Below are 17,030 nucleotides of genomic sequence, written 5' to 3' on the forward strand. Positions count from 1 at the left end.
GCAGAGGCCCACACTCAGCTCGCGTGACCCACAGCCTGTTGCTTTTAACACCATATTGTGTTTTCTGGCTTTTTTTAAAACCCTAGTCTCTCTTTTAATGAATGTAAAAACTTTAAATCTCCTTTAATGTTATTTGAATCTCAAAATAATGACCAAAAGAATTAGCAACAAAATATTCCAATGACCCAAATACAGAAAAATAAATCTACAAACCCATAGTTGTTGACAGTTTTTTAAATGGATCTCTCAAGAAAAGAAGGTTTGTGCTTAATTTTTTGGACACAAATTTAAAGATAGCTGATTAATAAACTAAGAGTCACCATAACAATCACATGCTCAGGGCCCTGTTTAATCTTCTGTAAAATCTGAAATCCTTTCTCCCAACAACTGAAATCAATTTATCTATCTACTAAATATAACTTCATTATATTAGAACACTTTGTCTATATGTTTAATCTTCATTATATGTATATATTTATATATATACTCAGAACTACTCAACTCACACTCAAACTCAAACTCAAAACTAAACCAAGCTCAAGCCATAATTAAGGAACGGAACCTCCTCAAAATACGAATCTTTACTACAAGACTTTACATATTTTATATTTGCCTTCCATTTTTCAGAATCACATTAAGTAATGAGTGTAAGGAAGAGTTACTGAGGCACTTCCAAAGTCAAGCTGGGACACTACTAGATTTTCCTAGCCAGAAGCTGGGGCCAGTGTAGAGTAGAGGGAACACCTTCTCAAATGTGTTGGTAAAACAGGAAAATGACTGGTGAAACCTGCTTGCTTATCTGTGGGTAAGTAAGAAGATACTCTAGCTGGGAAATCTTCAAAGTGATTTTCTGTAGGTTACCTTTGGCAACAGAATCAATTTTGAGTTCCAAAAATTCTTCTTGGAACTTTTCTGATAAAGACAAGTATCAGGAAGAAAAGATTCTTTGTAAGCTTATAAATGGGATTTTCAAATAGGACACAAGAAAATATCACCAAATTTATTGTCCAGGAAGATTAGATGAAATGTGTTTTCTCCCTCTTTGGAATAACTTTTGAAAACTTTATGCTTGAGTTTTATCAAATGAAGACATTTAACCTCCAAATTGCTCTACCTACAGATGGATTTGGTCCATGGATGCTTGTTTGCTTTCTGAAACACAGGTTCTTCAAAAATAGTGGTCAAATAATATGTAACAAAACTACATATGTATATACCCTTTGAACTAGCAATTCCATTTATAGGAATATACTCTAAAGATACACCTCCAACGATATGAAAATATACACGAGTGAGGTTACTCACTGCAGCACTGTTTAGTAATTGCAAATTAATAGAAACTACCTACATAAAGAAACAAAAGTGAACAAATTCAGATACCTACAGTAGAGTACTATGCAGCCGTAAAAACAATTAAGAATCCTACACACTGATGTGGAATGATTTCTGAGATACACAGCTAAGTGTGAAAAGCTAAGTGCAAAATGGTGTATTATGCTACCTTTTGTGGAAGGATAAAGGGAAAATAAGAAAATATATCTATTTATATTTTAAAAAGAGGGGCACCTGGGTGGCTCAGTCAGTTAAGTGTCCAACTTGATTTCAGCTCAGGTCATGATCTCAGGGTTGTCAGATCGAGCCCCACATCGAGCTTCATGCTGGACATGGGGCCTGCTTAAGATTCTCTCTCTCCCAGGGCACCTGGGTGGCTCAGTCTGTTAAGCAGCTGACCTTTGATTTCGGATCAGGTCATGATCTCAGGGTCCTGGGATGGAGCCCTGTGCCAGTTTCCACGCTCAGCTTAAGGATTCTCTCCCTCTGCCCCTCCCCGCCACGTTTGCTCCCTCTCTCAAATAAATAAATCTTAAAAAAAAAAAAAAAAAGATTCTATCACTCTCCCTCTAAAAAAAAGAAAAGAAAAGAAATAAGGATGCCTGGGTGGCTCAGTCGGTTAAGCATCTGCCTTCAGCTCAGGTCACGATCCCAGGGTCCTGGGATCGAGTCCCACATCGGGCTCCCTGCTCAGCGGGGAGCCTTCTCCTCTCTCTGCCTGCCACTCCCCCTGCTTGTGCTCTCTCTCTGGCAAATAAATAAATAAAATCTTTAAAAAAATAAAAATAAAATAAAAAGAATTACAGGAGGAACATACCAAAAAACAATGATTATCCATAATGGATAGGTGGGGGGAATGGGTTGGAAGGGATACGGGAAACGAATGACTTCTCTGAAAGTATCTTTTTATAAAGATTTGATTTTTGGAAGCATGTTTAAGTTCTACATAATAAAAAATTTAAAAAGGTGAAAACAAGCTTAAACAAATCAATCCAAGTATGTCCCCCACATCCCCCCACATTGAATAGAGGGGGAAAATCTCATTAATTTATGAACATAGTAGAGTTGACCCCTGAGCAATACAGGGGTTGGGGCACTGACTCCCTGTACAGTCAAAAATCCCTGTATAACATTTGACTCTTCAAAAACCTAACTACTAGTAGCCTACTACTGACCAGAAGCCTTACTGATAACATAGTCAATTCACACATATTTTGTAGGTTTTATGTGTTATATACTGTATTCTTAAAATGAAGTGAGCTAGAGAAAATGTTACTGATAAAATTTTAAGGAAGAGAAAATACATTTACAGTACTGTACTGTATTTATTGGAAAAAATCTGCATATAAGTGGACCCATGCAGTTCAAACCTGTGTTGCTCAAGGGTCAACTGTATTTGACTATATACTTTCAGCTTTTGGAGCAGTGAAAAAATCCTGAACTTTTTGGTAGGCATATGGGTGAAGCAATTTTGAAGCCATTTTAGATGTGATATAGGATTAAGCAAACGAGTAAATGTGTTGATGTGCTGATGTGAGGAGCCGGGGTTCTCACTGAGAAAAAGGGAAGATGTAAATATGAAATGCTGTAAGGCAAGGAAGATAAAAGGGGATGATAATAGGGTATCTAAATTGGAGATATCAGCATGGACTCAGATTTTCTAAAATAAGCATATATATGAACACATGCATATAAATGTGCATACATGTATTATGGATATATTATGCATGTGTGCATAGGTGTGTGTACATATGTGTGCACATGTATGTGTATTTTCCCCCTTGCTTTGATAACTGAAAGAGCCAAAAAGTGAAGATGCCCCATTAGCAATGTGCACACTCAGCACTCACAACTTGGTTTCTAATACCAAAGTTCCTTACAGAAATAGCCGATTCCAAGGCTGAGGTAGGGAAGATATGAGATGAGCCTGAAACATTCTTGCTATGTCAGAAAGTAAGGGAGTGCTAAAAAAAAAATGAAGGCAGCATGGCGAAAAGACATAGGAGTTAACCTGAAGAGCTATTGTGGGTCAAAACTGGGACCATCTGAGCACCAAAGAAACTAAGGACAGTAATGAATTATAGAAGCTGAGAACAATAGGAATCCATACCAGTACTGGATAAATAATGAATAAATAAGGGAGAAGGGAGGGCTCTTGCTTACTAAAGAGCCCAAACGGTAAATGCAGAGGAAAGGTGGAGTTGGAAAATCATTTTGTAACCACTATAGGAAAGATGAGTACAGTCCAGAACCACCAAGGAATGCTAAATCTAGGGAGAACAATGTGAAGATGAGCAGGATTTTTGCATGATCTTAAAGTGTCTCCCCACAGACTGCTAATAAGTTGCAAGTACAAAAGCAGTAACTAGACAATGGTTAGATAAGAAAATGGCCTCACTCTTAAGAAAGACTCATGGCAGTACTTAGGGATAAAAAGTCATGATATATGCACCTTATTCTCAAATGGTTCAAGAAAAAACATAAATATTTATTTTGATATATACCTATCCCATGACTGAAGTGGGCAGTGTGTTTGTTCAGCATTTTTTTGCTGATAACCACTATGGACCTTCCAGACTACAAGAGTGGGAGGAAGGTCAGGCTGCGCTACGGCATCCTATTCCTTTTACCACAGTGACTGATCCAGGGATGGACACATGACCCAGCCAGGCCAACTTAGGAGACCCTCCTTAAAAAAAAATTAATTTTTGGCAGGATTGGGTAGGAAAACGAATCTCTTTCCTCCTACAACATAAGGTTGTTAAGCTGTGAGCCCATAATTGCAGGTAGCCACAGTTCAACCTCCAGAAGAAAAGCAGTTGCAAAGGATGGAGCTGACACCCAGAAAGATACAGGAGAGGATTGGAGGCAAAGAGCACTGGCAGAATCCTCAACTGTACTTCCCAGTCTGATTCTTCAAGTCAGTGAACACTTTGTTACTTTTTTTTTTTTCTTTTAACTGGATTCAAGTTGGGTTTATGTCACTTGTAACCAAGGGAGTTCTGTATAATACAAAGACCCAATGCTCTCACCACTTAATGGCACTTGGGGCTAGATCAAAGCAATTTCATTTTTATAATCTTTTCTAGGTTTCAGAGTTAGAACAAACTAACTTGCAAGGACAGAAAGAAAAATGGCAAACAAGACTTTTGAGGCTCAAAGCACTTATATTTAGTCGAACTTGATTTTATAATAAAACACATATCTACTAAATTTAGAGAAAGCATCTATCACATATTTATGACACGCAAGACACTTGCAATATATAAATGGTACCATGCACACAGGATGACTATCTGATGTAACTAACAAGAGTTGATGAGGAGGCCTCACCCCAAAGCTCTCTGGCTGTCTTCTATACAGCTTCATCAGCCAAGAAGATTTTCTACATCTTTACTTTCTGCAACTTGTATTAGGAAAAGAAGCAATTTGGGGGCCTTCTGAATAGGAAATTACATTACAGTAGCTACTTACAGAAAATTACATGAAAGCACTAGATAGACAAGACTTTCTCAAACTTTCCTCCCAGCCTCATCTCCAGTCCCCAACCTCCAGGTTTCTTTGGAAACCTGAGAGTTAGAAACTGAGCACTGGATCTGAGTATGAGGAGAAAGATCTGGTATGTGTCACAACACTGTTCTACTAGGAGTTATTTATTACTCTGCCCCCATAGATTCCAGGTATTAAAAATTTTTATCCATCAAACCCCATTATTTCAAAATAACTCATCATCCCATTTCTAAATTAAACCTTATAAAATATCCATCAAAGTCAGCAGGAAAAATCAGTTATTGCCACAGGGAGTTGTAATTCCCAAATTCAGAACTGAAAACAGCACATGATGCCAGTTACTGCCTTCACAGACATGCACGTGGCTGGGGGTACAGCCCAGGAACTACTTCTACTCCAGGAATATGATCTTTAGTGGATTGCTCTTGTTTAAAATGAATGAGGTTGAGGGGCACCTGGGTGGCTCAGTCGTTAAGGGTCTGCCTTCGGCTCAGGTCATGATCCCAGGGTCCTGGGATCAAGTCCCACATGGGGCTCCCTGCTCAACGGGGAGCCTGATTCTCCCTCTCCCTCTGCCCCTCCCCCTGCTTGTGCTCTCTCTCTGTTAAATAAATAAATAAAATCTTTAAATAAAATAAAATAAAATTAAATTAAATTAAATTAAATGAGGTTGATAATACAGGTGGCTGGTGAGACCAAGCCTCAGCCCTGAATGAGAAGCTTGGCCTAGAACTCTGCACACACAGGGAGCTGCCCCTCTTGCCCCTTTTAGGGTACTGGCAGGGAAAGGCAGAGCAACTAGCCCTAAGTCCCCTTCCTGTCAATGGGAGTCTCCACGTGGGAGCCCCAGACCATCCCCAGGGCAAACTGCTCAATTTCTTTAGAGTAACTACCTGATTTCGGCCTGGAGCTGACAAGCCGTATGACCACTCATCCTATAGACAGTCCCTTCATCAGTCACCTCCACTTCTGGCCTGCCTCCCATCCCTTCTCCAGGGCTGCCAGGTCTATTGTGAGGAAGAAGCATTTCTATCTCTGCTACAAAGAGCTCCTGCATGTTGGGATCCCCCCACAGCATTTATCCACCAGCATGATACAGTGATGTTCCTTGCCCAGAAATTCACAACATCTCTCATCTTTAAAGATTTATTCCCCTCCGTCCTTCCTGTCATTTCGCTATCATTTGGTTAGGAAGTGAAAATAAAAGTATACTTGTGGCCATCTTAAAACTAGTAGCAACCCCCACCCCCACCATCTCTGAAAGTGATTTGCTATTCACCTGACCCAGAAAACCCCTACAAAATCATGCAAATCAAGAGGTTCAAATCTTCGTGTTCCCTTTAAGAACACAGGTGAAACTGCCCAGGCCATCAAGGGTACGCAGATCCGAAAAGCCCCAAGTATCTGACGGCCGCGCCGTACAGAAGCAGTTGGAAGCTGATTCGGCACTATAACGGCGGCACTGGTAGGCGTGCCCAGGCCAAAGAGCGGGGCTGCACACGGGGGCCGGGGGCCCACAAAGAGCGCTGAATCTTTACCCCACAGGCTTAAAAATGTGCAGGGTTGGGCGCCTGGGTGGCTCAGTTGGTTAAGTGACTGCCTTCGGCTCAGGTCATGATCCTGGAGTCCCGGGATCAAGTCCCACATCAGGCTCCCTGCTCGGCAGGGAGTCTGCTTCTCCCTCTGACCCTCCTCCCTCTCATGTGCTCTCTCTCATTCTCTCTCAAATAAATAAATAAAATCTTTAAAAAAAAAAAAGTGCAGGGTTTAGATGCAGACTCTGGCCATGGTGCACACCCAGGTGAACGAAGGCCCCAAGATGCGGCACAGAATTTACACAGTTCATGGTTGGATTAACTCGTACATGAGCTCTCCCTGGACACTGAGATGATCCTTACTGAAAAAAAGCAGACTGCTCCTAAACCAGGAGAGGAGGTTGCACAGAAGAAAAAGATATCCCAGAAGAAACAAAAACTTATGGCCATAAAATAATAAATAAAATAAATGCAAATAAAAGTAAATACAGGGAGAAAAAAAACAGAACTGGAAGCCCTCTGGCCCCCAGGACATTTATTTAAATGTCTTTTGGTCTTTTTGCTTTAAGTCTTTTCTTATCTACTAATTCCTTTAATACCTGGCTCAGTTCTCACCACTTCCAAGGGACTGACTCTCTGGACCACAACTGAAACACTCTTAATCCGCAAATCCTTTCAGTTACTCTGTATATAGTTATACTAGGTTCTTTCGCTTGTTTATATTTTTGCCTGTTTTTGGAACACTCGCAAGACTGTTTCTCTAACGCGTAAAGCTCCTCTGAGATAGGGAGGAATACAGATGACACTTCTATGACACCTTCCTTCCTCCACTATCCCACTCCCACCAAAAGTACTCATAAATAAAGCAAGGCACACAAGAGGCACTAAAAATATACTGAAAAAAGAAAGAAGCAGGTATTCATCAAGCATTATTATTTAGTAAGTGTTTCCTTTCAGAATCAGTAAAAGCCCACTATGTACCCAAGCCTAACTTAAAAAGCCCTGGGGAGGGCACCTGGGTGGCTCAGTTGGTTAAGCGACTGCCTTCGGCTCAGGTCATGATCCTGGAGTCCCAGGATCGAGTCCCGCATAGGGCTCCCTGCTCGGCGGGGAGCCTGCTTCTCCCTCTGACCCTCCCCCTCTCATGCTCTCTCTCTCTCTCTCTCTCTCTCAAATAAATAAAATCTTAAAAAAAAAAAAGTCCTGGGGATTACAGAGTAATAAGCACTCCAGGTGCTCCTAGAAAAATAGGAATGGAGACTTAGTCCAAAGCTTCAGAAGTGGGTCTCTGCCCTTGTCATTCACATTTCCTCCCTACTTCACATAAAACCCAGTGGGTTTCAAGCACAGGTCTCTACTCAGAACTTGTATGTCTTCACATTTGTCTTCTTCCTTCTAATAATTGGTCAGAATATAAAAACAAATCCCCCAACAGAAAGAATGCCAACACACTCTTGAGCCTAAGCCCAGCTCCAGACGGTTTCAGGAGTACTGTGTCAAGGACAGGTCAAAGACCAAATATTAGAATAAGAGATGAGACTGGTATGCTTATCACTCAGGAACGTACAAGGGTTTCAGGAGCTCTGTGCCAGGAACCAGGGCAGAAACCAATACATATTTATTACTTCATAGGGCTCACCACACCATTCATCTCTTTTCCTCTATTTGGATGTTAAATATAAAAATGTAAATATGCTCCATTTTCCCAGGGATCTTTTATCTGTTTCTCAAAGGATGGTGTAAGAACCAAGTATACTTTAATTATCTGGCAAGCTTTTGAATTTGCAGATTCCTGGGTCTACCTCAGACCTAATAAATCACCCTCTCTGGGGATGTAGTCTGGAATCTACTTTTCTAACAAGCTGTCCAGGTCATTCCTTAGGCACAGCAAAGTCTGAGCATCAGAGATCCAAGTAGATGTTCCTCCACTTAGGCTAGGTTCACTGATCAGTTTCTTTCTTTCTTTTTCTTTTTTTTAAGATTTTATTTATTTATTTGAGGGCGCCTGGGTGGCTCAGTCGGTTAAGCGACTGCCTTCGGCTCAGGTCATGATCCTGGAGTCCCGGGATCGAGTCCCGCATCGGGCTCCCTGCTTGGCAGGGAGTCTGCTTCTCCCTCTGACCCTCCTCCCTCTCATGCTGTCTCTCATTCTCTCTGTCTCAAATAAATAAATAAAATGTTTAAAAAAAAAAAAAAGATTTTATTTATTTATTTGAGAGAGAGCAAGAGAGAGCCTGAGCTCTCTCTTGGAGAGGCAGATGGAGGAGAACCAGACTCCCCAGACTCCCCACCGAGCAGGGAGCCCAACGAGGGGCTCAATCCCAGGACCCTGGGACCATGACCTGAGCCGAAGGTAGATGCTTAACTGACTGAGCCACCCAGGTGCCCCCAACCAATCAGTTTCTTGACTTTCGAGAGAGAGAATATAAACCACTCTGACATGTGTGGAAATGCCAAAGCTTATGCTCTGCCTTCAACAAAATGAACACCAACACTCAAGACCCTGGCTTACAAAAAACAACCTCCAGCTCAAAATGCTCAGCTCCTGATTTAAGAGAGCGCAGCCTAAAAGGCCATCAACCTACTCCTCAGGCACTCCTCCCTAGATGTGGAGTAAGAACACCAGATGGCCTCACACACACTGGAATGGGTCATCTTTTCCTGCTCACCAAACCATGCTTTAATGCCATGAAGCTAACATTTACTAAATGCTATTTCAAGAAATAAAAATATGAAATTCATAGGCACATAGAAGCATTTGATCCTAAAACTGTTGTTGAGGACAGAATCCATTACATCTTTTAAGGTTCCTTAGTGAAAAATTCCTTTGGCCTCCCTAATGAAGTGCCAAGGTGCTTTCCTAATACCAAAGCATTTTCCCAAAGCCTTATCAACATTATATGGCCCCCCAGGATCGGACTTGACACCTGCCTACCTTTCTGATCCCCTTGCTGCAGCCATACAGGCCCGGGTCTGTGTATATGTTTGGATATACATGTGCATGTGTATCTTTGTCTGTATGTCTTCTTATGCCAGTGGCCCCTTCCTCTTTGGGAAAAGGTACTATAATTAAAAAACTGCAAAAGCAATTAATCTATACTAAGTGAAATTTACATATCAGAGTCAGGGAGATGACAGCCTAACTTGGCTTCCTGGAAGAGCTTTCTTGCTAAGTTTTATACAATAAGGAAGTGAATGAAGCTCCAAGATAGTTTGAAGGGAAAGGAAGAGATGATAGTTTAAAAAAAAAATCTTCTCGCCTTTCTTACTTGGGCATTTTGGACTTTTATCCCTTATGCAGTAAATGAATATTCATCACTATTGATGTCATCCTTGAAAAGGAAAATCTGTTAGGCTCAGTCGCCTGTTTAGAAGAGGAGACATGTTCGCTTATCTGCTTGCTGCTTCAAGTGCAAGAGAAGCAGCACAGGAAAAAGCTGGAGCCACCTTATAGTCTTTAGAGGATTAGAGGACACTGTGGAGTGTGCAAACTGAAATTCTACAGAAGAAGGGCCACTTCCTACAAGTAAAAAAACAATTTCTCCAACACTGGAATCTCCCCAACACTTTCCATTCCCAACATTCCCTAGTGAGGCACAAACAAGTGCAAAGCTGTGGGAGAAGAAAGTGGGAGCCGGGAGTCCAATCCCAACAGCGCTGCCCATTAGTTCTGTGCCTTAGACAAGTTATTTTTATTTTTATTTTTTTTTAAAGATTTTATTTATTTATTTGAGAGAGAGAATGAGAGAGAGAGAGAGAGAGAGAGCATGAGATGGGGGAGGGTCAGAGGGAGAAGCAGACTCCCCGCTGAGCAGGGAGCCCGATGCGGGACTCGATCCAGGGACTCCAGGATCATGACCTGAGCCGAAGGCAGTCGCTTAACCAACTGAGCCACCCAGGCGCCCGACAAGTTATTTTTAAAATGTTCATTTCTTTAGGGGCGCCTGGGTGGCTCAGTCATTAAGCGTCTGCCTTCGGCTCAGGTCATGATCCCAGGGTCCTGGGATCGAGCCCCGCATCAGGCTCCCTGCTCCGCGGGAAGCCTGCTTCTCCCTCTCCCACTCCCCCTGCTTGTGTTCCCGCTCTCACTGTGTCTCTCTCCGTCAAATAAATAAATAAAATCTTTAAAAAAAATTGTTCATTTCTTTAGTTAAAACTGAGACACCACCTATTATTATTTAACAATGGAAAAAAATAATGGGAGTTATTATATCTTATATGGGTTTTATTTTCAGGGAGACGAGCTCTACCCATTTGTTCTAGGAAAACAAATTACATACATATGATATAATATACAAATACATAGTATATAAATACATAAATTATATATAAATATGTAAAGTATATAAATTATATATTATAATGTATAAATACAGAAACACTCTTAATGTGTCAAACGACCTGACAAACCTCTCTGGTGACTGATCCCCAAGAGCATTAAAGACACAAAGCATAGTGGTCCCGACCTCAGGCACTTAACTGATGTTGATGAGACAAGTCATACACACATGACAATGACAGTTTATGACTAAAGGCACCTTCTGCAGAGGGAAATGTACAAGACTGGGGATCAGGAGGTCTGAGTTTACGACACACCCCTGTACACAAGTCACTTCTCAGTGGGTCTCCCTCTTCCTGGCTACAGTACAAGTCAGACTAGCTCTCCTTCAGTCTTTCCAGGGAAAAAATCTCTGATTTACAATGCAGAGCAAGGCTCCAAGTGCTATGGAAGAGGGGACACACCAGCACACTGGTTTGGGGAAGCTCTATGGAGAACTGGGACTTGCACTCAGATCTGGAAATGGAAAGGACTTGGGATCCTAGGAAAAGGACAAGGGCATCATGTTGGGAGGAAGAGCAAGAGCAATCCAGGAGAAACAAGTCAAGTGTCTTTAAGGGCCAGTGACATCAGTCTAGCTGGTGAGGTCTATTGTCAGACTGGAAGTGGGGGAAGGGTCAGACCCCAAAGTGTATAAATAACAGAAAGGAGTCTGGACTTTGTCTTGGAAGCAGAAGGAACAATCATAAGTTTCACAACAGGCATAAACTGTTAGAAGAAACCTCATTTCCCGATCCCCGCTGTTTTACTCCCAAGGAGGGAATAATACTGGCGACAGATTTTCAGCCCTTCTTCAAACTCCTCCCACATCTAATCAGGGACCTATCAGACTGGAGAGACTGGGAAAAGGAACAGAGCAGACATGGCCCCACATGTGCTCCAGGCTTCAGTGCCTGCAGTTCTGGGGGGGTAAACTCAACTGAGGGAGTAACAAGCAGCCCAATTCCAACCACAAGCTGGTGGAGGTTCTTCAAGCCCAGTTTATAATAAAGCTGATCACTGCACCTCCATCTCTGTTGACTATTTCCAAACTGATCTGGAAGGAAGAGAGGATGAAGGCATTTGATTCACCACCTTTTCCAACTACAAATAGAAATAAGATAATAACGGTGCTTCCGAAAGATTCACCAGTGGAAGCTGACAAGATGGACCGAAGGTGGAAAAGACTGGAAGCCTTAAATCAATTATGGAGCTCTCACGATAATCCAAGTGCTCAGTGAATGATCTGCAACTACCAATATCCAGGTCTGATCAGTAACTACTCTCATCAAAACATGTACTTGAGCCAATCTGCAAGACAGTAAATCAAGGAGCACACACCTCAATTGCCAACATTTTTTTTTCAATTAATGTCCTTTCATAACAAACTGCTTCTGTTGACCAGTGGGATCTTTAATTAAAGGAACCAAAGCAATTTACTAAATATATAAAGGACAAGAAATGAAAGGCTCACCAGTGCAAAACCCTACCAAGCTACACAGAATTCTATCATGGTACAAGTCCATTTTACATAGCCCCAAAATCAAGAGAGAAAGCTCGTGGAACTTGCCCACCATCCTGAAGAAATAACCAGCTCTGCCAGTATCCTCTCAAAGGGTGTCTTCTGCTGCCAGAAGTTAGCAGCACTTGAAAACACTACCAAGCACTTCTCCGGCTCACTTACATTGTATACAGCCTACTCAGATCACAGACAGGTTCCCTTAGTATTGCTACACATATACAGGACACCTAAAGTTGTTTTGTGAAATGCCTCCTCGTGCCCCCAAATGGAACTTAGGGCAACGTCTGTATGCTCATCTCCTTGTTTCATAGCTCACACAAAGTAAATGTGAAATGCTTTAAGCAGGTAAGCGCCAGAGCCTAATCCTAGTGAGCTCAGATACCTATGGCTTTCTAATACCTTCTACAAACAAACCAAAATCCTTAGTAGAGCTGTGAAAACTCTCCTCCAATCACCCTAATTCTAAAACACTATCCTCGGAGATTCCTCTTTGTTTTCTGAAAGTCACCCCACTAGCTCACATCTGGTTCTCCCTCACATGTGTTATTACCCTGAAGAACCACTTAAGCTTCTCCAAAGTAACTTGGAGATGAAAGTTATAGCAGAAGACAGACACTCACTCTGCTACGTCACCTAGTATGCTCACTAGGTTCACTAAGAAACAGAGCCCCTAAGTTTCTTTTTAGTGAGAATCCTGATTTTTACCTACCACTCTTGACCTTCTATAGGATACTTTAGGTACACTGTCTGTAAACTACATTCCTAGGATCACCCCACACCCCAAGCCTCTATGATAGACAAAAGATGAAATCCCCTGCCAGGCAGAAGGGAATGAATATTTTAAGGCAGTTTTAACTTGGATTATGAAATTATCCATCTGGTCCCAACAAAATCCTTTTGAAAATGAACGAACTATATAGTAAATTCTGAGTCATAGCATAAACCATCCAAAATGCTTTCTTCTCTTTAAAACTTACTTCCTCCATGCCTGGTCTGACAATCTCGTTACTTTATGTGAGCACTCACATCAATCTCTGTTGTTTTATGGGTGCTCCTGCTCTACATTCTGCCTCTGCACTGAGGTTTTAGAAACTTAAATTCCTTGAGTTCCTTTTAACAATATAGAGGTTATGTATTTTTTTCTTTGCATTTCCTCAGAAAGTTTAAATGTTCTGTACAAAGAATTTAGGAAGAGACAAAATGAGAAACATTCCATTTGTACACAATGACAAATACGGAGCTTCCTGAATGAAGAGTACATGTGGATGCTGATAGGATCTCTAGCCAGGACCCTTAATGCCACCCACTCTGTGGTGAATCTGTACCCATGCCCTCCGAGCTCTCTACTGTGGTCTCTACTGGTCTCATTTACGTATCCCTTCGGGAGCACTACTGATGTGTCCGGCACTGTGTCAGAGGCTGGATGAGAGAAACAGACAAGGAGTGACCCCACACTAGAGAGCTCGTGGCCGAGAGAAGCTGGGCAGTCCTCTTCGGTGTGCGCAGACCCACGGCTCTCCCAGACTGCCCGCGCACTGATTCCCAGGACCGGGCATTGTCCTGACAGCTGTCCCTCTGCCACTCCACACTGCTGCTGTCCCCCAAACCTCCCTGGGTCACCCTCTGACGTCCCTTCCCTTACACCCTGTGCGTGCAAATGTATTTTAATTCTTCTTAATCCAAAAGGAATGGTAAGAAGTGGCAGGGCCAGTATTAAGGTTATCTTTCTCTCATCAGGAGGTGAAAAAGTGGTTCATTTTGGATGAAAGAAGTAGAGTTATGTCCAGGGGCTGGAGTAAGGCCAAAGTCAAACCATTCTGTGTAGGCAGAACCAAGTGTGCGGGGGGCGGGGGGGAGGCGGGGAAGAGACGCACCTGGCCTTCTTGGACTTTGTCCTGGCTACAGAGTCGGCGCTGCTCCTCTTCTCTTTGGCCTCTTTGGTGCCCGAGGCCTCCCGGGGCTTCCGCGCTTTCTTGGCTCCATCCTTCTGCTTAGGCTCCTTGGGCTCCTTGGCCCTCTTGGGCTCCTTGGCCTTCCGGGGTTCCTTTGGCTCTCTAGGTTCTCGCTTCCTCTTTGGCTTGGGCTCCCTGTCCTTGCTTCCCTTTGCTGTACCCTCTTGCTCCCCTGGATCCTTTTTCTTCCTTTTCTTCTTTACTCCAGTGCCTCCCCCTCCACTGTCCTCCATTCCATTATGGGATGTCATTTTCCTAGGAAAAAGGGTCTCAGCTTCCTCCTCAGCAGCATACAGGGCCTCCTGAGGCAGACAGTGACTGGCAACATCTTCAATTTTCTCTTCCTGATCAGTGCTGTGGTCAAACGGGGAGGGGGATTTGTAGTCAAAATTGACAGAGGCATCAGACATTGGGGAGTGATTCAGAACTTTTAAATTTGACAACTGTAAAAGAGAGAGAAACAAGCATATTACTTTTCCATTGCATGCTTCATTCTAGAGAGTGCTATGACGTCTGAATGCACGGATGTGTTCAACATTTACTGATTTCCTACCATGTGTTAGTTCTTCATGGGCTAGGTCTTAGGGAGATAGTGGCAACCGGGACACACTTTATTTGTTTGCCTTTGCGGACCCGCACCAAGCCACTGTTAGCATATAAAAAATTCATGTTTAAAAAAAAACAAACAAACCCTACCACTCAAAAGGATTTCCATGTTATGTGCCAAAATCTGAAACACCTTAGAAGTCCCACGTCTAGAACAGGCAACAATGATGTCCCACAAGATGCTTTTAGATCCTAGGCACACTGTTCTGACCCAGAATGGCATATCTCATGCAAGTACACGAAAGTTCTGCTCAAGTGTGCTCATAAATAAAAGTGGTATCACTGGATGGCAAGGATGCAGGGGCAAACTCAGCATGGTGTTGATTTCCCCAAATCTTTGCTCTCACATATCCTCAAGCTGCATCAACATTCAGCTGGTTTGGTTTTCAACAAGAAAACTTGGATCATTCAAAACTACATCTTTTATTTTTAACTAAAAGTGGTGGTCCTCTGTATGATCATCTAAGCCCCCAGACACAGCACCAAATAACCTTTGGCCACTTGCAAAAACAAAACAAAACAACAACAATAAAAAACCCTGCCCATATAAGAGAAAGCTTTATTGTGACAGATGCCATTAGAAGAAAATGTGTCACAGAAGCTAAAGACATCTTCCTAAAAAGGAAGTTCTGAAGCTGTTTTTGAGCACCATTAAATAAAGGTGCTGCTTCCCAAGGTGACCACTTTCAGGAAACATCCCTTTGGAAGCAGAAGTCACATCTCAGACTTTCAGGTCTGATATCACAGAGTACATCTGTCATTTCATAACCAAGCTAAGGTTGGCAATAATCCAATAACGTGGGTGCTGGTTTCAGGCAACAGCATACTCTCCTGGGTTGGGAACAAAGAAATAATTTAAGGAGAGCCTGGGAGGGACATGCAGGCTTTCCAGGAAGTCGGCTACAATCATCTTTGCATGATGGCTTAGGAACAGCACCATTTGTGACTAGTCTGCTCCCCTAACAAGAGGCTTGGTGTGTGCTAAAGGGCACAGACACTTGCCTAGGTGGCGTGGCTTCCTTCCAGTGTTCTGGTTACCCAATCTGTGCTCAGACTTCCTGGCCCACCCTGGGAGTGATGGAGTGCAAAATTCAGCTGCATGCTTCCCCTTCTGTGTTTCCCAGCTCCCTTCCCTAGTCCAATACTCCCAAATGTAACACTGAGAATCCCAGGAGAAAAAGATGAAAGAAAAGAAGGATTTTTTTGGATCTTTATCATAAATAAAGTCCAGTGTCATAAACAAGCCTAAGTCCAGAAAGAATTGGTCATTCTGGCAGCACTCACTATTAGAAAGAAAAGAAAAGAAAAAAGGAAGGAAGGAAAGAAGGAAGAAAAAGAAAAAGAAAGAAAAGAAAAGAAAGAGAAAAAGAAAGAAAGAAAGAAAAAGGGAAAGAAAGGAAAACAATTCAGTTTGACTACCTCACTGCTGATTTAGTACTTAGGATGGCTTAGGAAAAGGAGAAGCTAAGCAAACTTAAAAGGAATTTAAAATCAAATACAAGAAAGTGGTTGAGAGAGTCAATTTTATGCTACACCTTTTACCACAATAAAAAGAAAAAAAGAAGAGAGAAAGAAAAAACAAGGCAACAAGAAACCCAAGAGAGCAGTAATAGGTACCCCGGTGAAGCTCAGAACCCAAGAGTACACAGCCATCCCTGGGATATTAATGAATTCTGTGCAAGGGACACTTGACCCTCAGGAGACAAGTTTTTGCTTAGCATGCAAGGGTGGACACACTAAAAAAGCAAGAGATACAAGTTAGTTTATTAAAGAGGCTTTCAAAGACAACATATTCAAGACCTAATTCCACCAAGGCAGCTCTCTATAGATAAAAGTGGGACCCTCTTTTTAACTCATACCTCATTTCAAGGTCTATCTTTTGAAGGCTAGGGCCCTCCAAGGTGGAGGCAGATGAAGGCAGGTGGTAGAAACTGGATATGCAATCACTAGGCAGTAACAATAGCAACAGCTAACATTTATTGGACATATATCATATGGATATACTCAGAATTATGCAAAGCATGCTTCTTGATATCTCTAATCTTTACAACAATCCTGAAAGGTTAGTGTAAGGACACCTATTTTGTATATGAAGAAACAGAAGATTACTGATGTTAGGTGATGTACCCACAGACATACCCCTAGTGAGTGGAGGAACTTGGATCTGGACCTTCTGGCCAAAAGCTAGTGCTTGCTTCACTGAGCACTTTATGACATACATCCCAGGAAACCATAACAATTGCTTGGCCACCAGA

General features: G+C 42.2%; 1 protein-coding gene across 1 annotated transcript in view; it reads right to left on the reverse strand.

Moving 5' to 3' along the window:
- CHD6 (chromodomain helicase DNA binding protein 6) overlaps positions 1-17,030 on the reverse strand; it is a 201,793-nt gene that overhangs the window by 123,804 nt on the left and 60,959 nt on the right. Inside the window, exon 3 of the mRNA XM_021688920.1 lies at positions 14,092-14,612. Within this exon, the coding sequence (XP_021544595.1) occupies positions 14,092-14,612 (521 nt within the window). The remainder of the gene's footprint in view (positions 1-14,091; positions 14,613-17,030) is intronic.

This window comes from Neomonachus schauinslandi, chromosome 10 (genome assembly GCF_002201575.2).
Source record: "Neomonachus schauinslandi chromosome 10, ASM220157v2, whole genome shotgun sequence".
Classification (NCBI taxonomy): Eukaryota; Metazoa; Chordata; class Mammalia; order Carnivora; family Phocidae; genus Neomonachus; species Neomonachus schauinslandi.